Source organism: Hyperolius riggenbachi, chromosome 4, assembly GCF_040937935.1.
Source record: "Hyperolius riggenbachi isolate aHypRig1 chromosome 4, aHypRig1.pri, whole genome shotgun sequence".
NCBI classification, from domain to species: Eukaryota; Metazoa; Chordata; class Amphibia; order Anura; family Hyperoliidae; genus Hyperolius; species Hyperolius riggenbachi.
This window is the reverse complement of record NC_090649.1, coordinates 172,597,935-172,624,305: the sequence shown is the minus strand read 5'-3', so window position 1 is coordinate 172,624,305 and position 26,371 is coordinate 172,597,935. Positions and strand designations below refer to the sequence as shown.

Here is a 26,371-nt window from a genome sequence, read left to right as displayed (position 1 = left end):
TACACAGTGCAGAGGAGGTCAGGCAGGAAATGAAGATTGGAAAACACAATTCTACCAACCTACCATTTAATCTAACAAACTGCATTATTAATCTTGTATGCAAAACCTGGTTGTGAATCTTGTGGAAGAACTTCAAAACAATACAAATCTATTGACTTAAGCTGTGCATGGCATGGGTATCTTCATCAAATATCAATCCAAAAAGTGTAACCAACACCTAAGACTACAGTACATTGTAAAAGTGAGTAATGTGCAGACCCCAGCGGCTTCCGGCACTGCTGCTGACAATTCATGACACTTGCTAGCTGAAGGAGAATTACATATATTCTACTGGTTTCTGCTACTGCTTCTAATTATATATACATGTCAATGGTCATAATTACATATGCAGGTTTTGCTCCCCATTTAGAAATGCTACATAGTGCTTGTGCCTATTAAGTACAATATGACCACCACCTTTCCCTGTGCAAGTTGGCACTGTACAATATGTACAGTACAACGCAGCTGGATTTGGTGTGGTTGGTTTGTGCATTGGTACTTGGCTTCAGGGACTTATTGGCGGTAGTTTGAGTTCTTGCGTGGACGTCAATAATAACCAAAAGGTAAACACTGGAATAGAACATAAGGAGGTTGGGAGTGAAGTTAAGTTTTTTTTTTTTTTTTTGGGATTAATTAGTCACTGATAAGGGGAAATTGTTAGGGTTGTCATTTAACGGGTGAAGCTTAGCAGTTGGCATCATTTTAAAAAGTACTCACCCAATGAAGGGCATAGCCTGAAATCTGTGGTGTTCTGACATTGCTTACACTGCCAGGAGGACACTGACATGTAGCTGAAGCCCAAATAAGAATGAGCTGTATAACTGAAATCTGGTGCTCATACCCAGAGTGTTGGCAGGAGAATCATAATAACCTGGTTTAGACTTATTTGCTGTGCTCTGCCAAACAAGACCTGGTTTCCTGTGAAAACTGTAGAGGAGCAAGAGACCTCCTATGGCAATCCTATCTCAGAGCAATACAATATCAATAACTTGGAAAACCCCTCTGTTTTCCCCTAAGGAAGGTTAGGTGCTTCTCTGATAATATAAGTACGGAGGTCTTCTGAAAGATTGCAGACTGTGTATTCTGTATGTCACTGTGCTGAGATGTATATGGTGATGGTCGTTGCATGAATCCTCTGACTTAAATACTGTTTGTGCCTCTGCTATCTCTGAGGTTTTTTTTTAATAGAATTATTAATTTAGGTAAGGAACTTATGCATGGGAAAGCATGGGAGCCAAAATATTACAGTAGTTTGAAAGGCAGGCACAAAGCTGTAGAGCACAGTTTTCGAACTCCAGTAGTCGAGGACCATAGCCTTGCCAGTGTTTAGGATGGACTGAGAAATGGACACATTAGTTCAACATGAACCCCAACTTTCCTGACTCAGTCACATCAATTCATTTTAGCTGTGCCAAAAATTTGTGAGGACCTCGACCGTTGAGGACTGGACTGGAGTTAGACATCCCTACTGTGGAGGATTAGCAATAATAGCCTGCATACATGTCTCAAATGTCTCTTGTTTAATCAAGGAGGCTAAAGTATCTGCAATTAAATGTGCATAGCCTGACTGTAAAAAGGGGCAATGTAATGAGCAGCAGTTTACTTGAGGAAAATGGAATAGTGAACACTTTGATGAGGGGCACTGTGCAGGGGGTGGATGAGGGGGGGGGGCATTATATTTATTATGACTGTGTATTTATATAATGAGGGATAGTTATTTTATTCAGGGCTGTGGAGTCGGTCCAAAAATCCACCGACTCCGACTCCTCAGTTTAGGATTCCACCGACTCCGACTCCACGACTCCGACTCCTCTAATTTGCATATTACAATTTTGTTGATTAAAAGTATGTAACATGAAATTCGTCTCTTAACTGCCAACGCTTAGGAATTTTACAAGACAACTGAAGTGAGAAGGATATGTAGACTACTATATTTATTCCCTTTAGACTAAAACTAGTCCTTGGTAAGAGTACTTGTAAAAGGTACAAACCGGAACAAAGAACATCTATCAGGCCCTAGGCAATGTAAGTGTGGGTACATGTAAGAATGATGTGCAGGTACTCTGCAGGGGAATGAGGAGATTGTAAACAGACAACACCTCTGTGTTCAATGTGCACAGCATTCTCAGTGGATTCCCTGCAGCTCTGTGGGGAGTGCATATATAGAGTATAGTACTACTGTGTAACAAAGTAAACCTGAGACAGATGAAATTAAAGTTTTATACATACCTGGGGCTTCCTCCAGCCGCCTTCAGGATAATCAGTCCCTCGTTGTCCTCCTCCACCACCTGGATCTTCTGCTATGAGTCCAGGTACTTGAGCCAGTCAGGCGTAGTGCGCATGCACACACTCCGCCGCCAGGAGCATACTACACCTGTGCAGCACTATTGCGCAGGTGTAGAATGTTCCTGGCTGTGGGAGCGGCATGCGGCCGGACAGTGCTGACTGGCTGAATTACCAGGACTCATAGCAGAAGATCCGGGTGGTGGAAGACAGTGAGGGACTGATTAGCCTGAAGGGGGCTGGAGGAAGCCCCAGGTATGTATAAAACTTTTCTTTTCATCCGTCTCAGTTTCCCTTTAATTTGTAGTCACCAAACCAAATTTTAATAACATATCAAATTATTTGATTTCATCAGCAAAGGGAGTGCATACATTTGCATAAATCAGCATCAATGCAGAATTATTTCCATCTCGTTGACCATCTCTGTTAGTGACACAGCTACACATCAGGCTTTATACTTACAGTATAGATGTTATTTAGTGTATATGTTACGGCCAGAACCCGAAGTTTGGCCAGAACTAGAAGTGGCCGGCCACTTCGGGTTCTGGCCGGCCAATGCACGAACTGGCCGCTGCGCTGCGGCCAATGTGAGGAATGAAACAATTCCTGTAAGGTTTAATGTGATGTTGTGGCCGCAGCGCAGCGGGTAAATGTATCACACATCTTTACTTTATTCAATGGCATTAAGCCGCCCGGCTTTTTCCCTCCGCCTCTCTCTCCTCCCCCGCCTCTCTCTCCTCCCCCCGCCTCTCTCTCTCCTTCTCTTTATGGGCACAGCCGGGCCAGGGACACGCGTGTCCCTCCGGAGTCGTTCGTCGCGGCAGGGGAATCCTGCCGTTCTTGCAGAGCGGGTGCTGGCAGAAGCGATGTCTGCAGCCTCCCCGCTCTGCTCTCCTGCCGCGACGAACGACTCTCCTGGACACGCGTGTCCCCCGCCCGGCTGCCCATAAGAGAAGGAGAGAGAGGCGGGGGGAGGAGAGAGAGGCAGAGGGAAAAAGCCGGGCGGCTTAATGCCATTGAATAAAGTAAAGATGTGTGATACATTTGCCCGCTGCGCTGCGGCCACAACATCACATTAAACCTTACAGGAATTGTTTCATTCCTCACATTGGCCGCAGCGCAGCGGCCAGTTCGCGCATTGGCCGGCCAGAACCCGAAGTGGCCGGCCACTTCTAGTTCTGGCCAAACTTCGGGTTCTGGCCGTAACATATATAAGAGATTCCTGTGTACACATCATATATACAGTCACAATCAGATATGTATATCTGACTTTAAAAATACAGGGACTGCTTTATTGAAGCAGCACAAGTAACTAATTTTGATTGGTTTATTTCATTTTTGTAGACTAAGCACAGCTATTACTGTATATATACTGTATATATACATTATTTTTAATGACTATTATCTGAGAAATAGAACATTTTATCATATTTTCTATTTTAATTACAGTTACAAATTCATCAGGAGTCGGAGTCGGTGCATTTTTTCCCGACTCCGACTCCAGGCACCCAAAATTGCCCGACTCCACGACTCCGACTCCACGACTCCGACTCCACAGCCCTGATTTTATTTGTGATAACTGTAGGGCAGGTTTAAGCCCAATGAATGGGGAGTGAGCATGAGGAGTAACACAGAGAAGACTGTTCCCCACCTGACTGAAAAAAGTAAACTGACCCTTCCTTTAGAAAATGCTGAAGACTCCTGCACTAAATAGTAAAACCATAGAACCATCAGGTTAACAAAGCCATTCCACAGTCTACCATTGCCAGCCATAATAATTGTTTATTAAAATGAAGTGCATAGGTTTATTGTTTTTATTTTTGTTTTGTAGCAAGACTCAAATACCAGATACAATGCACTCAGTGTACAGCACCAGATGTTAAAGGTAAGTGTTTGTTACACATTAACTGAAAAAAGGTGTGTGCACGTTGTAATTCTTTCATTGTAAAAATTAAAGGGACTCCGAGCAGTGCAGAAACTATGGAAAGATGCACATCATTTTAAAGCTCTCTTTCTCCTCTTTCCAATGATATATAAACCGCCACCCTACGCCTTTTAGTTTTCGCTATCTTCGCGATTGAAATTGCCGCGGCCGCGATTTCGATCGCGAAAATAGAGAAAACTAAAAGGCGTAGGGCAACGATTTAGGTGTCGTCAGAAAGAGGAGAACGAGAGCTTTAAAATGATATCCATCTTTCCATAGTTATATTGTATTACACAGGCCGACTTTTTGTCAAAGTCAGCAGCTGCATTCAGCAGAATGGAGCTGCTGACACTGGGGAAAGTGTCGTCCTGTGTAATACAATATAACTATGGCTTGATGGATATCATTTTAAAGCTCTCTTTCTCCTCTTTCTGACGACACCCAAATCGTTGCCCTACGCCTTTTAGTTTTCTCTATTTTCGCAATTTCAATCGCGAAAATAGCGAAAACTAAAAGGCGTAGGGTGGCGGTTTATATATCATTGGAAAGAGGAGAAAGAGAGCTTTAAAATGATGTGCATCTTTCCATAGTTTCTGCACTGCTCGGAGTCCCTTTAAGTTAAAAAGTGCAGTATGAGAGTTAGGTTAGTTGTTCGACGAACAGATATTAGCATCTAACAATAATGGGCCCTCAAGTATCAGAATTAAGCTGACTTGGACCCCCATATACCAGAATTAGGTTGTTGGTTGCCCCCAAATACTGTGTTTTCCCAAAATTAAGACATCCCCTGAAAGTAAGCTCTAGCACTAATTTTGAGCATCCCTACCCTGAAAGTAAGCCCTAGAGGCAGTAATGGGAAGAAGTATGGCAATGTGTGTTCTTTCTGGAGCTGATGGTCTCCTGGGCTGGACCATAGCTCCGTCAATGGGCCTGCAAGGCCATCTGCTCCAGTAGAAGCACAGGTTGCTGTACTTCTTCCCCATAGACTGAAGCTCGATGAAATAGCAGCATGGAGCTGGAGGGAAGGAAGAAAATGCAGGGGACAACGGAGGACACTGGGTCAGCGCAGCATGAAGCTGGGGGTAAGTGGAGGATGCAGGAGGACAGAGAAGGACACGGGGGACAGAGAGGGACACCTGGAGGACACTAAAGGTACAAGGGGACACAGGCACACAAGAGGTGGATCCAACAGAAGAGGAGATGGCGCAGTGGGGAGGCAGGAGGATACACAGAACAGGAACTTGTGTGTTCATAGAAATTACATCCCCTAATAAGTCATAGCACATCTTTTGGAGCAAATATTAACCACTTCACAACTGAGGGGTTTTACCCCTGAAACACCAGAGCAATTTTTACCTTTCAGCGCTCCTTCCATTCATTCGTCTATAACTTTATTATTACTTATCGAAATGAACTATATCTTGTTTTTTTCGCCACCAATTAGGCTTTCTTTAGGTGGGACATTATGCCAATAATTTTATTCTAAATGTGTTTTAATGGGAAAATAGGAAAAAATGTGGGGGAAAAATCGTTGTTACAGTTTTTGGCCGTTATAGTTTTTAAATAATGCACGCTACTATAATTAAAACCCATGAAATTTATTTGCCCATTTGTCCCGGTTATAAAAATCGTTTAAATTATGTCCCTATCACAATGTTTGGCGCCAATATTTTATTTGGAAATAAAGGTGTCTTTTTTTCAGTTTTGCATCCATCCCTAATTTATAAAGTTACAGTGTTATACCCTCTCGACATAAATATTTAAAAAGTTCAGTCCCTAAGGTAACTATTTTTTTTTTTTTTTTATTGTAATTTTTTTTTTAATTACAAAAAAGAAAATTGGGGAGTGTAGGAGGTAATGAGTTAATTTATTGTGTAAAACTAATGTATGTGTTTATGAAAAATGCTTTAGGGTGTAGTTTTACTATTTTTTGTTCGAGCGGCGGGAGTGCGCGCACAAGCGGGAGCGCGGACAGCGGCGGTAGCGCGGGAGGTGCGGATATCTCTGCCCCTGGGGGTGAAAGGATGGAAAAAGGGACGGATATATCCGCACCAGTGGGGGTAAAGTGGTTAATATAAGACATTGTCTTACTTTCAGGGAAACACGGTATCCGAATAAAGCAATTGTGTGCCCCCTAATTTTACCTCCACTTGTATGTGTTACACATTTGTTTATCTGAAAAAAAAATGCACTGGGATTAATGAGGGAACAATAAAAGGGGCGCAAGGGGGCATAAATGTAAGATACAGCCCAGGGTACGTTGTCTGATGTGACTTTGTGAGCAATTGCTTTTATTTTTATAGAGCCAACATGAGGAACTAAGGAAGCAGCATGGTGAGCTGCAGACAGAACACCAGAAACTAGGCGAGGACTTAACAAGAGCCTTTAGTGAACATAAAGAGAAGTATGTCCAGCTGCAGCAAGACAAGGAACAGGAAGTGTCAAAGCTCAAAGGTGAGTAGCTACAATGTGAGCCTGTGTACAGTACAGCAAGAATTGTATGTTAAGAGGAACTGTAAGGAGAACACGAACAAAGGAACAGAGTGTGTTATGAGGGTAAGAAGAAGAGATGAGCAAAAGAGAGGGTAAAAAAAATCATCTTAGCCTGTCAGTGTGGTATAGAAAAGGGGCCTCACGCAAAAGTGCCTTAACCTCCTTGGCGGTTAATTTTTTCAGCAAAAATTGCAGAAATCCATTTTTTTTTTTTTTTAAATTTTATGTTTCATGTAAAGCTACCAGAGTGGTAGCTACATGAAACTCCACTAGAGGGCGCATGTGTCCCTCTAGTTCGATCGTCGCCGGCAACAATAGCAAACAGGGGAACGCGTATATAACGCGATCCCCTGTTTGGCTTCTCCTGTCGCCATGGCGACGATCGGAATGACGTCAGCCGACGTCCTGACGTCAGACGTCTCCGATCCAGCCCATAGCGCTGCCCGAAACTCATTGGTCCGGGCAGCGCAGGGCTCTGGCGGGGGGGGGGGGGGGCTTCTTGCGCCGCTGCGTGCGGGCGATCGCCGCAGAGCGGCGGCGATCAAGCTGTACGCGCGGCTAGCAAAATGCTAGCTGCGCGTACAGCACTTTACAATATGAAAATCGCCCCACCAGGGGCTGAGATCTCCCCCTGCGTGGCATAGCCCGAGCTCAGCTCGGGCTTACCGCCAGGGAGGTTAAACAGCATGGGCGGAATCCTATTTACTACTGGTGTGCAGAGATAGAGGTTTTTTTTTAATTTCCTTCGTTAAAGATATGCCCCATTTTTCCATGTACAGATACCCAGGTTTATCCGGATCGCTTAGGACACAGAGGTAGGTCCCCTTCCTACCCTTGAAATTTGGAGTGTGTAGGAGCTATGAATGCTGAAATCTCCAGCCTTTAATATTGACCTATGCAAATCAGGAATGATCTGCATGTGATGTCATTACCCACAAGGCTGTGCATCAGTTGGTCAAATATTAATTGAGCCTATGCTGTGGGAGGGGATTCACCTTTTCAGCTGGATTTCCATTTGCTGCATGACTTCTCTCCCTTTAAGACCTGGGTTTTCCCTGACAAACCTGCCATCAGCTTCACACTGATGGTGAATGCCTACCTCTTTAGAGGGAAATTCTATTTGACAAAAAAATAATTGACTTGCATAGAACATTGCTGAACTCTATAGCTTTCTACATCTGTACAAGGACGGATGCCTTGCAGTACTCTCTTTTCTGTTAGGAGTACAGTTGCTGTGACTGGGCCTGATGCACCAACTGGCATGCCAAGCACAAGCATTGCAATTTTGCAGTTACCAACGCCGGGGGAGCTTTGCCCATTATCCCATTAAGGATAGTTCCTGTGGTAACGCACGCATTACTATAGCAATGCGCGTTACGCTGTGTGTTACAATAGCAATGGGCTGATCAACCCGGTAATGCACGTGGCGCGAATGGGCGGTGCTCCCTGGTGTTAGCAATAATAAGATTAGAATAGTAAGACTCTTACGACTAGTTGGAGCATTAAGCCCTTATAGAGCCAAACTAAAATCAGTGTGTTTTCTAAAGCATGAAATGAAGCTCAGAGCAGAGAGATGTACAGGGGTTGGGCAAAATAATGGGAACACCTTGAAAATCAACAAAATATATTTTAATATGGTGTAGGTCCACCTTTTGCGGCAATTACAGTCTCAATTCTCAGAGGTATTAATTCATACAAATTTTGAATGGTTTCTAAAAGAATTTTAGCCCATTCTTCAGTTAAAACACCCTCCAGTTCTTTTAGACTATGGCGGCGGAAATCGACTTCTTACTTGAATCTCTAAAAACGACCATAAATGCGCAATAATGTTGAGGTCTGGGGATTGTGGTGGATGAGATGCTCCACTTCATTAGAATGTTCCTCATGCCATTCTTTAACAATTCTAGCTGTATAGATTGGGGCATTATCATCTTGAAAGATGGCATTCCACTCCGGAAACCGTTCTTGAACCATTGGGTGAACTTGGTCACCCAAAATTCCTAAATAGTCTCCGCTGTTAATTCTTCCATGAAGGGAAATCATTGGCCCGGCAGATTTCCAAGAAATAGCACCCCAGATCATCACAGAACCCCCGCCATGTTTTACGGTTGGGAGAAGGCAGTCTGGATGGAATGCTTCTTTCGGCTGTCTCCAAACATACACTCTGCTGGAGGTTGGAAATAAGGTAAACGATGATTTGTCCGAGAAAATCACATTTTTTCCACTGCTCGAGGGACCAATTCTGGTGGTTTTGAAACATTTGGTTTGGTTTTGGTTTTGAAACGCTTTGAAACATTTGTCTTTGAGAGCAGAGGTTTTCTAATTGCAGTTCTTCCGTGGAATCCAGATTTGTGCAGCTCCCGACTAATAGTTTTTGTGGAAACTGGGTTCTATAGGTATTCCTTCAGCTCTGAATTGATTTTAGGAGCCGTGGTCTTGCAAGCTTTTCTAACAATTCGATTTAGAGTCCGACTGTCTCTCTCAGACAACTTTGACTTTTGGCTACAACTGTGCTTTGCTGAGGATGTTTTTCCTTCTCTTTCAAAGGCAGTCATTACTTTTGAGACAGTACCTCTTGAATTGCCAAGCATTTGGGCAGTTTATGTTACAGTAGCGCCTGCCATACGAGCACCAACAATTTGGCCTCTTTGAAAGTCTGAGAGATCTGCCATTTTTATAAATTATAACCAACTTTGGTTTAAATATCTGTAAAAAAAAAAAAAAAACAATAATTTTAATTAAACATATCAAATAAAAATAATAAACAAAAAAAAGTAAAATGTCAAGTTTTGATTGCTTAAAACATGTTCAAAGATTATGATGCCAAAATGTTAGGTGTTTCCATTATTTTGTCCAACCCCTGTAGTTTGATGCACAACACTGCAGTGATCTAATAGGCTGTGGCCACAGCATGAGTGCTTGGTACTGTCAGGGCTTTGCATCAGAGTGATGTGGAATTCTGCTATTACATGCTGAGAAACATCAATACTTGTTGCTTCTCAACACACCTTAACTTGTAAAAGCTTGACCCATAATCCGCCATAGAATCTTGTGCTTTATATGCTGTAAGTTTGTTATTCCAAATAAAGAGGCATCTACCCTCTGTTCTTTCCACTAGTGTGCTGTGGCTTTTTTTTAGTAGCGGATATTTCCCGTCAGTAATGGCCATTTATTGCAGTTTCACAAAGACTCATCTCTGTTTGCAGTAGAAATGACCATTTATGTTTTACTGAAGGAACTGGATAATTATCATACATCTTGATATGACGCATCTTTTTTTTATTGCTGTGCGTAAAGAAAGAATAATATGACATTTTGTGGTAGGTGAAGCTTTTTATTTTTGTATAATGGAAAGATAGCAGTTAAAGGAATATCATTTCTGCCTGCCAGCGTTTTTGCTCAGACCTATCTGCCTGTGATCTATTAAACAGGAGAAGCTGTGCAATCCAGTGTCTGGCTCCGTGATGCCATCTGAGCAAAAAGCATTTTCCTTTCACACCAGATTTAAAGGGCTCTCTAGGCTAATCATTTCCGGATTAAACTGTAATGTAAGATTTTGTATTGGCTTATGGCGGCTGTATAGCAATGACAGTATGTAGCTTGGTCCATGGATCACAGTGACCCAGACCAGTTGTATATGGTTATGGTGTGTGCAATCATTCACAGTGCTCTGTATCTAGCTCTGAACATACAAAAACAAATTATAGCACAAACATACATTGTTCTTAGGAAGAAAATCTGATCCCTCACAGAGTAAGCGAGTTCTTTCTGAACTGCTTAAAGTGGACTTGAACTCTTGCACAGGACAGAAGAAAAACAGAGAAACCTACCCTGTATATATTTAGAGAGATTAGCCTGTTTAATCCCCCTCATTTGTGTCTAATCACTAGTTGTAATCTGATCTCTCCCCTGTGTCACATGACTGCCTATGGCAGAAAAGCCGATTTGAAAGCACAGGCTGTTAACAATATGTCTACTTGCATGAATCAGGAAGTAGAAACAGTGCAGATTTATTTTAGGATTTGTATCGGGTGTAACAAAAAAAATGTTTTTCGTTTAAAGGTTATAATGCTGTTGTCTATCTTTTAGAGCAGAGAGGACATTCTGAGTTCAGGTCTGCTCTAAAGGACAACTGAAGTGAAAAGGATATGGAACCTGCCATATTTATTTTCTTTAAACAATGCACATTGCCTCGCGGTCCTGCTAATCCTCATCCTTTAATACTTTTAGCCATAGGCCCTTAACAAGCATACAGCTCAGATGTTTGACTCAAGCTTGACTGGATTTGGCGTATACTTGTTTCAGGTGGGCATCAGTAGTAATGCATGACCAATCAGCAGGATGCCAGGCAACTGGTATTGTTTAAAGGGATCCTAAACCGAGGCTTCAATATTTATTTCCTTTTAAGCAATACTAGTTGCCTGGCTATCCTGCTGATCTCTTTGGCTTCGATAGTGTCTGAATCACACACCTGAAACAAGTATGCAGCTAATCCAGTCAGACTTTTGTCAGCGCACGTGATCTGCATGCTTGTTCAGGGTCTATGGCTAGAAGTATTAAAAGCAGAGGATTAGCTGGCCAGCCAGGCAATATGCATTGTTTCAGGCTACTTACACACTAAGACGTTGCGTTAGGTGCCACGTTAAGGTCGCATATCGTGCACCTAACGCAACGTATGGTGGTGCGGGAGAGGACGGTAGAGTGAGCTGCGTTAGCCAGCTGTATCCGCATAAGGCCTCACAGGGTGGCGCTGATTGGCCGGCGGGACCACGTGATGCGGAGCGAGACACTCCGCATCACGTGGTCTCGCCGGCCAATCAGCGGCCACCAGTGCAGTGCATATTAAGTAGCCATGTGCGTGGCTACTGTAGCGGCATCTCCCCGCCTCCTCTCTGCTCCCCACTGAGCATGTGCAAACAGTCTAACGCGGCTAAAGCCGCTAGAACGCACAGCATGCTGCACTTTCACTACAACGTGCAGCGTTACATGTAACGCCATGTGGGCAGTGTGAACAGCCCACTTGTGTTACATTGCTGTGCGTTAGTGCAGCCTGTAACGCTCCCCCAACGTGCGCCTGTAACGTCCCTGTGTGGAAGCAGCCTCAAAGGAAATAAATATGGCAACCTCTATATCGCCCTGGCTTTAGGTTCCCTTTTAAAGACAATCTGGATTTTCTTAATCTTGATAGGAAACAGAGGCACGTTCTGTGCATAATGACATGCCTCTGTGTCTTTCTGGTGCCGACTTCAGTACCCCCAGAGCTCTGCTCTCCCCCAGAAAAATACTGACAGGCTCTTCTGGCCTCCGCTAGCTTCCTTCAATCGGAAGCTAAGCCGCGACCCAGGAAGTACTTCCAGGCTGCGGATTAACTTCTGATAGGAAGAAGCTAGCAGAGGCGGGGGAGCAGTGATTGACAGGCTGCAGGTAAACAGAAGGCTAGCGACAATAAGATTGTGCTAAGATTGTCGCTAGCCTGTTGGGATATATATGTCAGGAGTATTAATATTAATTTTGAAACTATGGGCTTGTAAATAGTGACTGATGCAAAACTGAAAAAATGCACCTTTATTTCCAAATAAAATACATACATTGTACTAGGGAAATATTTTAGACATTGCAATAACCGGGACAAATAGTCCAATAACATTTGTGGGTTTTCATTACTGTAGCGTGTATTATATTAAAACTATAATGGACGAAAACTGAGAAGAAATTATTTTTTTCCATTTTTGTTATTTTTCCTGTTAAAATGCAGTTACAATAAAATAATTTGCAGCAAAAAGTACCCCTCAAAGAAAGCGTAATTGGTGGTGAAAAAAACAAGCTATAGATTGTTTTGTTGTGATGATCAGTAGTAAGGTTATAGGTGAATGAATGGAAGAAGCACTGACAGGTAAAAGTTGCGCTGGTTTTTGAGGAGAAAACCCCTTGGAGGTAAAGTGGTTAAAATTGCAGTTTTACACTTGCTTACCACTTATTTCCTATGGGCTACTGGTCTGGCCTCCTCATGTAAAAGCAGTAAAGGTGATTTGCAAATGCTCTGTAATTGTGCAAAAGTCAAAAGCTGGCATGGTAGGTGTCACAGGAACCCTGGTGGTCAGACCGCAAATGGCCTTCCAAACGGTGCCAGCGCACGGATCGTACGAACTCTGGTCGCAGTCAATGCGCAGGAACCGTTGGGAATTAGCCGCAGACAAACCAGAAGGGTGCCTGTGAGATACTGGTAATTACAACTCACACACGATTCAGGGTATACTGCCACCACCACGGGTAGGGGCCCGTGGACCCGACTGCCTGACTGATCCTGCGAATAAAAACGGTTAAAGGGAATGTCCAAGCAAAATAAAAAAATGAGTTTCACTTACCTGGGGCTTCTACCAGCCCCATGCAGCCATCCTGCGCCCTCGTAGTCACTCACTGCTGCTCCAGTCCCCCGCTGGCAGCTTGCCGACCTCGGAGGTCGGCGGGACGCATTGCGTAAATTTTTACGCATTCCCGCTAGTGCAGTAACATTAACAAGTACATTTTTACGCATTACTGGTTCAATGCGTACATTTTTACGCATTGAACCAGTAATGCGTAAAAATGTATGTGTTAATGTTACTGCACTAGCGGGAATGCGTAAAAATATACGCAATGCGGCTCGCCGACCTCCGAGGTCGACAAGCTGCCAGCGGGGGAGTGGAGCAGCAGTGAGTGACTACGAGGGCACAGGATGGCTGCGTGGGGCTGGTAGAAGCCCCAGGTAAGTGAAACTCATTTTTTTATTTTGCTTGGACCTTCCCTTTAACACACGCTGTATTCTGTCTAGCCAAAAACAACCAATAGTAGCGTCTCTCCAGAGATCTGAGTTCAGTTTCTGTGCATGCTGAATAGTAGGGTAGCTAGAACAACAACTGACGATAGCGTCGGTTTATTGAAAGCAATATAAATAATTAATATATACAGACAATTATTAAAATCAACAATTATTAAAACAGTAATAGCCAGTATAAAAAATAAAAGGGAGAAAATACTTAGGGTTTGTGGAAATATGTCCTTTTGTGGGAAAATCATCAAGTCCAAGCAAAACGGTTTCAAGTTCTTAAAGTTCTTTGTTCCAGAGTAAAGTTCAGCAAGATTTAAAATCCAAACAAAATGGAGGATGTCCTTTGTTTCAATTCAGACAAGATGGCCGATCAAGATGGCCGCTAGCCATGTGTCCTCTGGCTAGCACCAGACGGCTCTGTACAGATGGAATGTGGAGGACTCTGAGTTTGGGTCCTCTGCCATTCTTATGCCCCTGATTCAGTAGGAGGGAGTGAGGGCGGGCCCACACACCCCCTTAGAACATGAGATGAGTCCTCCCCTTGTCCTGGGGACCAAAAATCATACCTTAACCATATATGGGCTCTATCTCACAGAACCGTACAGGTCAGGGCAGATTTACTAATATTTTCAGGTCTGCCTCGATGTACCCAGCAGCCTGATACCAAACAGGAGGGGTGGGACCCCTGTGGTATCATTAGGGCACTGTTGAACTGCCTAACGGGCAGTCTTTACCTCAGAATGTTCTGAAATGTTCTCAGAACCAACGCCAGACAGGGCCCTACTTGCTCTGTTAGTTTGGAGGGTCTGCCAGCCTGGCAACACAGAAAATATGATACATATAGCAGTTTATGGAATATGAGATACCTCTGGGATTTATAGCAGGTCATTCCCAGGCAAAGGCTCTTTGAAGTTTGGGGCAGCTAGCTAGGTGTCAGCTCCCCTGCTGGGAGGGAGCCAGAGGGTCTGGCTTTTCCCCCAACTAGATTGCTTCTATCATGGTGCTTGTCACCTGTACCTGATGGATGGGCCATCAGCACAGCTTGAAGCCAGGGACTCTCTGTGGCAGATTAGGCTCAGGCTCATTAGCATCTCAAAAGAGCCATCCAGCAGTTAGGCTGGTGCTATCTCTCTGCTGAGAAAATACTTTGCTGCTCCTACACACTCAATCCAGATTGTATCGATTTGAAGCGCAATCGATGCCGAGAATCGAGTGCGATCGCTTTTTCTTCACGGGCGGTTACAGGACGCGCCTGCGGCCCCGCAACCGTCCGTGACATAGGGTATGTAGGAGCTTTGCTCTAGTCAAAGACTAAAAGTGGAATTACTGTCAGGGATAACACACAATTTAACAAAAGAAAAATGTTTGCAAACTCCCTGTTACCCTTATAATTAGTCTTCCTGCCTTTGCCCCAAAGTAATATCATCTGTGTAAAAATAACAGTTCCCTTGAGGTCACAGGCAGCTATATTGTATAATTTTTCAGTCAGAAAAGCTATGCAGTGAAGACATAGGAGTTTATTAACCACTTTACCCCCGCGCGTACGTATTTCTCCGCCCCTTTTTCCATCCTTTAAAAACCAGGGACGGAGAAACACGTACTTTCCGCGTTCCCGACGCTGCCCGCGCTCCCGCTCGTAAACACGCCGCCCGCCGCTAGTAAACACGCCGCCGCCCACTCGCCCAGAGATCAATGAACGGGAAAATCCATTCCCGTTCGTTGATCTAAGCCCCGCAATGATCAGCTGCTCTCCTATGGGCAGCGCGATCATTGTGAGAAAAAACTCACGTGTCCAGCCTCCTTATTCTTCCTCCAAGCTTCCGGAAGGAAGCTTGGAGGTCGCATTAAAACAAAAAGTTACTGTGGCCATCTTGTGGCCAAATAGTAAACTACACCCTACACATTTTTCACATACAAATAAATGACTTTTACACATAAAATTAACTCATTACCTCCCACACTCCCCATTTTATTTTTTTTTGTAATTAAAAAAAAATTAAAAAATTTACAATTAAAAAAAATACATAAATAGTTACCTTAGGGACTGAACTTTTTAAATATTTATGTCAAGAGGGTATAACACTGTTACTTTATAAACTATGGGCTTGTAATTAGGGATGGACGCAAAACTGAAAAAAATGCACCTTTATTTCCAAATAAAATATTGGCGCCAAACATTGTGATAGGGACATAATTTAAATGGTTTTATAACCGGGACAAAAGGGCAAATACGTTTCATGGGTTTTAATTACAGTAGCATGCATTATTTAAAAACTATAATGGCCGAAAACTGAAAAATAATTATTTTTTTCCCCACATTTTTCCTATTTTCCCATTAAAACACATTTAGAAAAAAATAATTCTTGGCATAATGTCCCACCTAAAGAAAGCCTAATTGGTGGCGAAAAAAACAAGATATAGTTCATTTCATTGCGATAAGTAATAAGAAAGTTATAGACGAATTAATGGAAGGAGCGCTGAAAGGTGAAAATTGCTCTGGTGGTCAGGGGGTAAAACCCCTCAGTGGTCAAGTGGTTAAGGTCTAATTTACATGCAAATGCTCTGTAATACAGAATATGTGTTAAGAGAACTTATCTACTGCATTAGGAGATCAGCTTTTCCAGGTTCAAAGATTAGTAAAGGGTAAAATTAAAATGTGCCTAACAAGGTTAATAGGTTTACTTTCAAACAGTAGTTTGTTATTGGATATTAGGAAGGTGCTACCATTTCAGCCAGAAGGAAAGACTGTAAGGCCCCACACAACACAAATAGTGATTGTGCTGTGTTGAAAATTTTGTTCAATCTACTCTTATTTTTTTTACAACAGAAAGCATATACAACCTCAGAGAAGAGAACAAACAGCTAAGAAAGGCACATCAAGATGTCCACACTCAGCTACAGGATGTCAAGGTGAGGAGGGATCCTGAAACGTAATGTGGAGCAGAAAATTATTTTTTTACTACCGTTGTAACCAAGAACATGGCTATAAACTGTAGCTTTTTGTTGACATTACCCTCTTAACATTGTAGGGTCCTTAACTAAAAAGGATCTCAAACTAAACAAAAGCTTTTTTAACCACTTGACGACCGTCCACAGCTGATGGAGGCGGCAAAGTGGACGCCGAAAGGACCGCAATACGCCCATCGGCGGTGCGTCCTTTCGGCTCTGCGGGGCAGCGATTGCGTCACTGGTGACGCGCGCTGCCCCTGGCAACAGGCTCCGTCCACCCGCGACAACATCCTGCCAGCCGTACGGAAGCGCCGGCGGGATGTTAACCCCCGATCTGCCGCAATACAAGCGTATAATACGCTTTGTGTTGTATACAAAGTGTATTATACATGCTGCCTCCCGCCCTGGTGGTCCCAGTGTCCGAGGGACCACCAGGGCAGGCTGCAGCCACCCTAGTCTGCACCCAAACACACTGATCTGCCCCCCACCCCCACCCCCTGATCGCCCACAGCACCCCTCAGACCCCCCCCCCCCTGCCCACCCCCCAGACCACTGTTTGCACCCAATCACCCATCAATCACTCCCTATCACTATCTGTCAACGCTATTTTTTTTATTCCCTAAACTGCCCCCTGGGGACTCCTGATCACCCCCCACCCCTCAGATTCTCCCCAGACCCCCCCCCCCCGTGTACTGTATGCATCTATCCCCCCTGTAATAACCCACTGATCACCTGTCAATCACTTGTCACTCACCCATCAATCAGCCCCTAACCTGCCCCTTTGCGGGCAATCTGATCACCCACCCACACCATCAGATCGCCCGCAGACCCGACGTCAGATCACCTCCCAAGTGCATTGTTTACATCTATTCTCTCCTCTAAACACCCACTAATTACCCATCAATCACCCATCAATTACCCCCTGTCACCACCTGTCACTGCTACCCATCAGATCAGACCCCTATCTGCCCCTAGGGCACCCAATCACCCGCCCACACCCTCAGAACGCCCTCAGACCCCAGCCCTAATCACCTCACCAGTGCATTGCTTGCATCTATTCCCCCCTCTAATCACACCTTGAGACACCCATCAATCACCTCCCGTCACCACCTGTCACCCCCTAGCACACCTACCCATCAGATCAGGCCCTAATTTGCCCCGTGTGGGCTCCTGATCACTCAGCCAAACCCTCAGATCCCCCTCAGACCCCCTTTCCGATCTCCTCCCCAGTGCATTGATTGGATCTATTTTCCCCCCTAATCACCCCCTGAGACACCCATCAATCACCTCCTGTCACCCCCCTCCCCCCCCCCCCTAGCACTCCTATCCATCAGATCAGGCCCAATACAACCTGTCATCTAAGAGGCCACCCTGCTTATGACCGGTTCCACAAAATTCGCCCCCTCGTAGACCACCTGTCATCAAAGTTTGCAGATGCTTATACCCCTGAACAGTCATTTTGAGGCATTTGGTTTCCAGACTACTCCTCATAGTTTTGGGCCCATAAAATGCCAGGGCAGTATAGGAACCCCACAAGTGACCCCATTTTAGAAAAAAAGACACCCCAAGGTATTCCGTTAGGTGTATGACGAGTTCATAGAAGATTTTATCTTTTGTCAAAAGTTAGCGGAAATTGATTTTTATTGTTTTTTTCACAAAGTGTCATTTTCCACTAACTTGTGACAAACAAATAAAACCTTCTATGAACTCACCATACACCTAACGGAATACCGTGGGGTGTCTTATTTCTAAAATGGGGTCACTTGTGGGGTTCCTATACTGCCCTGGCATTTTAGGGGCCCTACACCGTGAGTAGTCTAGAAACCAAATGCCTCAAAATGACCCGTGAATAGGACGTCATTGAATAGGACGTTGGGCCCCTTAGCGCACCTAGGCTGCAAAATAGTGTCACACATGTAGTATCGCCGTACTCGGGAGAAGTAGTATAATGTGTTTTGGGGTGTATTTTTACACATACCCATGCTGGGTGGGAGAAATATCTCTGTAAATGACAATTTTTAGATTTTTTTACACACAATTGCCCATTTACAGAGATATTTCTCCCACCTAGCATGGGTATGTGTAGAAATACACCCCAAAACACATTATACTACTTCTCCTGAGTACGGTGATACCACATGTGACACTTTTTTGCAGTCTAGGTGCGCTAAGGGGCCCAACGTCCTATTCACAGGTCATTTTGAGGCATTTGCTTTCCAGACGACTACTCACTGTTTAGGGCCCCTAAAATGCCAGGGCAGTGACCCCATTTTAGAAAGTGACCCCATTTTAGAAAGAAGACACCCCAAGGTATTCCGTTAGTAGTATGGTGAGTTCATAGAAGTTTTTATTTTTTTTGTCACAAGTTAGTGGAAAATTACACTTTGTGAAAAAAAAAAAACCAATTTCCGCTAACTTGTGACAAAAAATAAAATCTTCTATAAACTCACCATACTACTAACGGAATACCTTGGGGTGTCTTCTTTCTAAAATGGGGTCACTTGTGGGGTTCCTATACTGCCCTGGCATTTTAGGGGCCCTAAACCGTGAGTAGTAGTCTAGAAACCAAATGCCTCAAAATGACCTGTGAAATCCTAAAGGTACTCATATGATTTTTATTTTTTTCACAAAGTGTCAATTTCCGCTAACTTGTGACAAAAAAAAAAAAATCTTCTATGAACTCACCATACTCCTAACAGAATACCTTGTGGTGGTGTTTTTCTAAAATGGGGTCACTTGTGGGGTTCCTATACTGCCCTGGCAGTGACAAGAAAAGGAGGGAAAATTCATTTAGATAGTAGGTTGTATAACCGAACAATAAACCGTTAAATCTGCAGTGATCTGAATGGAAAAAAAGGCTCTGGTCCTTAAGGGGTAGAAAGACTGTGGTCCTCAAGTGGTTAAAGAAAGCCCAAAGCACTATTTCTATAATAGATACAAGCCATAAAAAAAGTTTGAAGTAGCCTAGATTATGCCTCTTTATTATTGTATGCTCACCCCATGCTTTTATTTTTTTCCAACTGTATGGCAATGTGGGCATATATGACAAGTACTTCTGTACTGGGGAGCATCCTTGGCTGCTTTGGAAGCATTTCTGAGTGTGGTATTGCGTTATCTAACCATACATTCAGTTCTTTCGTGATAGGTCCTTTCTCCTGTGTGATCTGCTGATTTAGCTACACTTGTCCAATCGCTATTTTAGTTACCAGCTGCAAAGGGCCATCTCCTGGTCACCCTTTGTTGAATGTATTGTTTGGCAGATAGCTAGTGAACACATCTGATCTGTACACGGATCGTGGGATACACTGCCTTTTTTACAATGCTTGGTAATTCTCTGAAACATACAAGGGTAAGGTACAAAACCTTGTTTATTATCCTATAGGATGCAGTAACACATTTTTTAGCATGAAGTCAGGTGCTGCATGACAAAAAATAAAATCGCACACATTCCTCTTTTGTAACATTTTTACTATGTACGTATACAAAAAAAGTATATTTATTTTACACATTTATATACTACTGTTACTTTTGTGTAGCACTATAGGCTGAATACCTGTCACACTATTCACAGTCCATCAAAAGAATTTACATTCATAATAATTCCTTTTTTTGTACAGCGATTTTCTCCTGTCGGACTCAAAGTGCTTGCGAGGCAGCCACTGGAGCGCTCTCAGTAGGCAGTAGCAGTGTTAGAGAGTCTTGCTCAAAGAACTCCAACTGAATAGGCGATGGCTTACTGAACAGGAAGAGCCGAGATTTGAACCCAGGTCTCCTACGTCAGAGGCACAGTCCTTAACCACTTGTGACAGGCCATTTTTTACCAATTTGGCCACTGCAGCTTCAAGGCCTAGCTGCGGGGCCGCACAACTCAGCACACAAGTGATTTCCCCCCCTTCCTTTTCTCCCCACCAACAGAGCTTTCGTTTGGTGGGATCTGATCACTCCCAGTTATTGTTTTTTGTATATAAATATTTATTGTATTTTTTTTTACAAATTTACATATTTTTTTATTTATTTTATATTCCCCCCTCCCTCCCTCCACCCGCCATCCAATCAGCGCGATTGGCTGTCACAGGCTTCAGCCTATGACAGCCGATCACTTCCCTGCCTACAGGCCTTAGATTGCAGCGCTGTACAGCCATCTAACAGTCTCCGAGCGGCGATCGCTGCTGGGAGACTGAAGGTGGAGCGGAGCTCAGCCTACTAAGCGGAGTTGCGCTCGCATCGGCGCACACGATCTCCTGCTAGCCCAATTCCCAGCCATTCATGCTAATCAGCATGGAGTGGTCCTGGGGCTGCCACCGCATTTACGCCATTTGGCGTGGGTCGGTTGGCAAGTAGTTAACCATTACACTATCCAGCCTCCACTGGATAGTAAAATGTTTGAGGAGTAAGCTCATAGAGAACATACACACTCCATACTGATACTGAGTTGGAATAGAATTTAGGGCTGGAATAGAGCAGAGGGCTCTATGCAATTTATTGTCACTGGGAGACAGCACTATTCTACCCCCTGACCAGTGATTTCATGGATCTAGATTCCTTGCCATCTACACAAAAGAAGAATGCAGAAATAAACTCAACACAGTTTTATAAATTATCATTTATTTATGGAAAACGACCGTTCTTTCCTTATTCACCAACAGATAAATTAAACGATGAGACATAGTCCCAGAATATAACATTACTAGAAAACCTAATGCACTCCAAACATCTTACAGCCAATATTTCTTGTGTGCTAAGCTCGTAGTAGTAGTGAAAAATATTTGATCATTAGTGGCCACCATTACACCTACTTACATTTACTCTTATGAAGAAATCTTACCACACACCATCAGTGTTCATTTTTGCAAGCAAGGTTTGATAGGGTTCTTGATAAAGGGAAGCTTTTTGTCTGTGAAAGGTTTTCAGAATTCCTCCTATTTAACCCATTAGCAGCTTCAAATGAAATCTTTCACTTGAAGACTGCTGTGCTAAACTGACTGCTGCTAAACCTTTGCCGGCAAATCTCGTTTGGCTGCCTAGTGCAACCAAGCAAGTGGGTGGCAGTGAGCAGTTATAGTTACCTGTCTGCTTCCTCCACCTGCAGCTCTGAACAGGTCTTCTGGGTTCCGATGACATCCAGTCGCATGATATGACGTAATTGGGATCCAGGAGACCGTGTCAGCATTACAGCGCCACCCAGTGGTGGAAGAATGGTGTTGAAAAAGACTCTGCCATCACCCCTCTTCCATCACCGGGTGGTGCTGTAAAGCTGGCATGATCTCCTAGATCGGCACCAAGAAGACATGTCGAGGTTACATCACTGCCACGGTGGAAGAGAGAAGAAATCAATCCAGCCGTCCAGACATGTAACTACTAAAGCTCCTTCCATTCTGTGTACTGCACCTAGCCTGCCAGACTGGGAAATGCACACTTCTCAAACAGCTGGAAAAATTTGCCCATGCAAGCAAATAAGGTTTTGCTTTATTTAGCTGCTAAAGGGTTAAAGCCCTTCTGGTTCTTAACACTTGTTCTGGCTTTCAGTTGGGCAGTGTGATACTTTGAGATAACTCTATATACAATGCAGCATCCCATGTAGGAAAATAGTATATATGAAATGATGGTGCAAACATTCAATCATGCAAGCCTTACCTCCATTTGGCACTGAAGGCTCTGAAATGCCTGTGCATGCCGCCTTGTCCATTTGTTTAAGCTTCTGTGTGCTGCATGAGATCTGTGTTCCTGTGTATTGACCATCTAAAGAAACGCTTCCAGGATACTTTTCTTATGCATAGAAGTATGAAAGTGAATAAAAGAATAAATTGGGCCTTCTATTTATGTTCTGATGAAGAGCCTTGGCCATTGTGGCTTACAACCCTGCACTCTGCATTGGAAACGAAGAAGCTAAGAAAATAAATTGGAAGTTACGCAGAAACTGAAGAAGCTAAGGCATAAACTAGCATGCGGAGCTTCCAGTGGTCAGAGGTGAAAATTCTGAGGTCAAGAATGGTTTTATGCAACCAGGAGTTCCAACATTGCTACAGTGGACAGACAGAATATTTGAAAGCTATGCTTTAGTCTCATTAACTTGCCTCTGACTTCAGAATTGTGCTTCTGGCCATCGAAAGGTCCTCTTTCTGGTCTGCCTCTCAAAGTGTTCGTAAGATAACATAACTTATTGCTTACAACAAGATATAATAGACCACAAAGCCCATATTCCCTTCATCTGGAGAGTCTAAGCAGGAGATCCAGGTTACCATTTTGAAGCAGTTTGGGTTTATAACCCAGTTTCATTTGATAAAATAACAATAATCTCCAGCATAGCAATACATTATGTAAGGGTTTGTGTATAGATTTTTATCTACCAGTAGATACAGAAGGAGGCCTTTGCTGTCATTCCAAGGAGAGAGTTCTCAATGGAAGGGTTTGCCTGTCTGCTTTTTTCAATTAATCACTCCCAGCAAGAAAATGTGATCTCTACTCTGTACACAGTCTATATACAGTAAGGCAGGTTTTCATCCTCTTCACATATGGAATATATGAAATATCACTCCCGATACTCTGTGCAGACATCCAGGAAAAGCAGTGAACCAAATACACATGGATGTGAAAACTCAGAAGTCCTGTACAAGGATACAAGGAAACATAATTTGAACTTTTTGTTCCAGCTTTAGAAAGTCGTAACTAGCTGTAGTTTGAAATGGAAATGACATCTGTAGCAGCTCTAGCTTGTAATCATTTTTTGGTTTGTTGAATAAATACAGCTAATGCTGAGAGGTTCACGCATCAGTAGCCAGTATTATCATACTCCTGATACAACAGGCTGTACTGGATTAGGGAGTGCTTTTTACTCTATTCCTTTTATGCATAAATGACGACAAATATTTTTACATTGCAATGTCACCTACCCTTTGTAATTTTTTACAGGAAAATTGCAAGTGAGTAAATTTTGTACCGTAACTACATTTGACATTACTGATCGTTATCCATATATATCATGCAAGCCTTCTTCTCTTAATGTAGCACCAGCATAAGGACTTGCTGTATCAACATGAACAAGTTGTAATGAACTTGGACAACCACAAGAGTGCGCTGGCTGCCGCACAGGTTAGAATGAAATGACAGTTCTTGTATCATAACAGATGGCTGTTTACTATGGTCAAATTGTTGCTCTTCTTCGCTTGCATGCGGACTTGGCCTGATCTAACCTTTGGAGTACTGGCTGGAATCAATCCTTCTATAGTGAATTGGTGAACTGTTCTTTCATTACAATTAACACGCATGAAGAAACCTACAAATACGTCTTTGCTTCGGTTTGACCCTACATCGTTCTGTGCATGCATATGGTGATACAGGGTTAATAACACTTTTTTTCTTTTCTTTTTTTTTTAATCTAAGCAACATTTTACATTTCATACTAATTTTATTTTGATGAATTTGAGTTTTAATGTTCACTGCTACATGTATGTGTGCTGTGGCCACAAAGGAACCATTGTCTGAGCCCACTGCAAGGGAAAATGAAGAACCCTGCTACAGTAGATCTTGTCAATGTGAGTGTCACCTCACGGTTTGTTTTCCCTGAAGTCTGCAGGTAACTGTTGTCTTGCTGGTCACGTGCTTATTCCTCTAACAGAACAGACAGGGTGGAGATGTCTGACTTCATTGTCTTTGTGCCTGTTGTCATGTTCTGAGAGTCACTGCAGGGGAGGGGGGAGTTACAAGGGGAGCTAGCATAGCTTTGCACCACATGGAGAAGTAAAGAGCTGGTATAGGCAGTGCTGTGATTAATTTTCTGCTAAAATCTGATCAATATCAAGTGAAGCAGCAAAACTATCAATATTTCCCAATGAAATTTGGATCTGGTAAATATTAAGCATTTACCGGTTCAGGTTAAAATTTCATAGCATATGGCTAGCTTAAAGAGAAACCGTAACTAAGAATTAAACGTCATCCCAATCAGTAGCTGATACCCCATTTCCCATGAAAAATCTTATCCTTTTCTCAAACGGATCATCAGGGGGCTCTGTATGGCTGATATTGTGGTGAAGCCCCTCCCACAGTGGGATGTCAGCGCCTCACAGCACTGAGGCCCTGACATCACACTGTGGGAACCTTGTTGAATTGTGGGAAATTACAGCTGTTTATAGCTGTTTCCAACTGCCAAAAAAGCAAGCAGCATCTCCTTCCACTGACATCACCTGTCAGCAGTAGAAATGTCACCATGTGATAAATGTCAGAATGTAAATCGGGGAGAGGAAAGATTTTACAATGGGCAAACACTGACTAAATCATTTATACATAATTATTGTAAAAAATGAAGCACTTTTTTAGTACATTATTTTCACTGGAGCTCCTACTGGATACAATCATTGCCGGACTCCCAAGCTACTTCCAGGGCAGTGAAGAACTTGGTTAGTATCATAATAAGGCAAGTGACAACTTACAACTAGGGAGCGCACAGAATGACAGCTATTTAGCCTAAAATGGAACCTTACGCAAAAACTACAAACTTTTAGCAGACATTGATACTATCACACTTGCCGCACCCGGCACCAACGGAGGTCTCACTTCACTCCATGGACCAGCAGCGTGCCCCTAATCCTTTTGATGGGGAGGGGGGGGGGGATGGCTTCAGGACTGGTGGATGGATCACTGTATTTAAACCCTGACCAAACAGCGCTCACTGCTTTTATGTCTCAGTGCAGCCACGCTTTTCCTGTCAGCCGTCATGCCACTCCTGTCACATGAATACTGTCAGTCGTTCCCTTCATCAATTTTAATCACGAGTGGTAAAATGTGGTAAAAATGTAAAACATTTAACCCGTTCTGGACCAACGCAGTTGAAATCTATGTCCTGCTAGTGGCTGTGTGGCTCCAGGGCCGGCCTTTGCCCTGAGCGACCGGACCAATCGCTCAGGGCGCCGGAACGCCAGCTTCCAGGTGGGCGCTCCTTCCACCGCTGCCACATATGTTAATTTGTGCTGCTGTGAGCTCTAGCTTGGTCCATTGCGTCTGGCTCCGCCCCCTGATGCCGCTGGGGGTGAAGGGAGCGAAGACCAGCAACGGCTGCGGGCGGCGTCAGTGTGAGAGTGAGACTCCGTCCTGCGCTCGGCCCCATGTTAGGATGGATGGAGCAGGCATCGGGTCCTGATTTTCGCTAGCATTTGAGCTGCCCATGGAAGCGACATGTAGCTTTCAGGGGGTGGCCAACCGCGATGGCTAATATCCCCCTTGGGGAATAAAAAACGCAACTGCATCGGAACGTGACGCAAAGGCTACTGAAAGCCTGACCACGCAGCCGGCGCAACGCCCCCAAACGCGACGCCACTCAGACGTCCGTCTGAACCAGCCCTAAGGCTCCGCCCCCTGATGGTGATGGGGGCGAAGACCAGCAACGGCTGCGGGCGGCGCTGACTATTGGAGTCAGTGTGAGAGTGAGACTCCGCCCTGCGCTCGGCCCCATGTTAGGATGGATGGAGCAGGCATGGAGCGCTGAAGCGCGCAGCACGTGTGCCAGCCACCCTGCCCTGCCCTTTGTGACTCTCCTCCTGAGTGAGAGATGACGAGACCTGGCTGCTGGCCATCATGTCCTCTTGTGCCGGAAATTCCATCTTAGTGACCAGCAAAAGTAAGGGCTGGTTCAGACGGATGCTTGCGGAGCGTTTACCGCAAGCGTTCGGAACGTCGCGGTAAACGCTCCCATTCAAGTGAATGGGAGCGTTTACACCGAGCTTTTGCGCGCGTTTGCACGATTGTGGCGTTCGGGTCCTGATTTTCGCTAGCATTCGAGCTGCCCCTGGAAGCGACATGTAGCTTCCAGGGGGCGGCCAACCGTGATGGCTAATATCCCCCTTGGGGAAGAAAAAACGCAACTGCATCGGAACGCGTCGCGA

The 26,371-nt window shown here is 44.0% G+C and overlaps 1 protein-coding gene across 2 annotated transcripts in view; it reads left to right on the top strand.

Moving 5' to 3' along the window:
• Nucleotides 1–26,371, top strand: part of GOLIM4 (golgi integral membrane protein 4) — a 171,557-nt gene that overhangs the window by 100,859 nt on the left and 44,327 nt on the right. Inside the window, exons 4-7 of one of the 2 annotated variants that reach the window (XM_068280965.1) lie at nt 4,154–4,207; nt 6,550–6,700; nt 16,375–16,457; nt 23,502–23,585. In XM_068280965.1, the coding sequence (XP_068137066.1) occupies nt 4,154–4,207; nt 6,550–6,700; nt 16,375–16,457; nt 23,502–23,585 (372 nt within the window). The remainder of the gene's footprint in view (nt 1–4,153; nt 4,208–6,549; nt 6,701–16,374; nt 16,458–23,501; nt 23,586–26,371) is intronic. The other variant, XM_068280966.1, reaches the window with a different exon arrangement.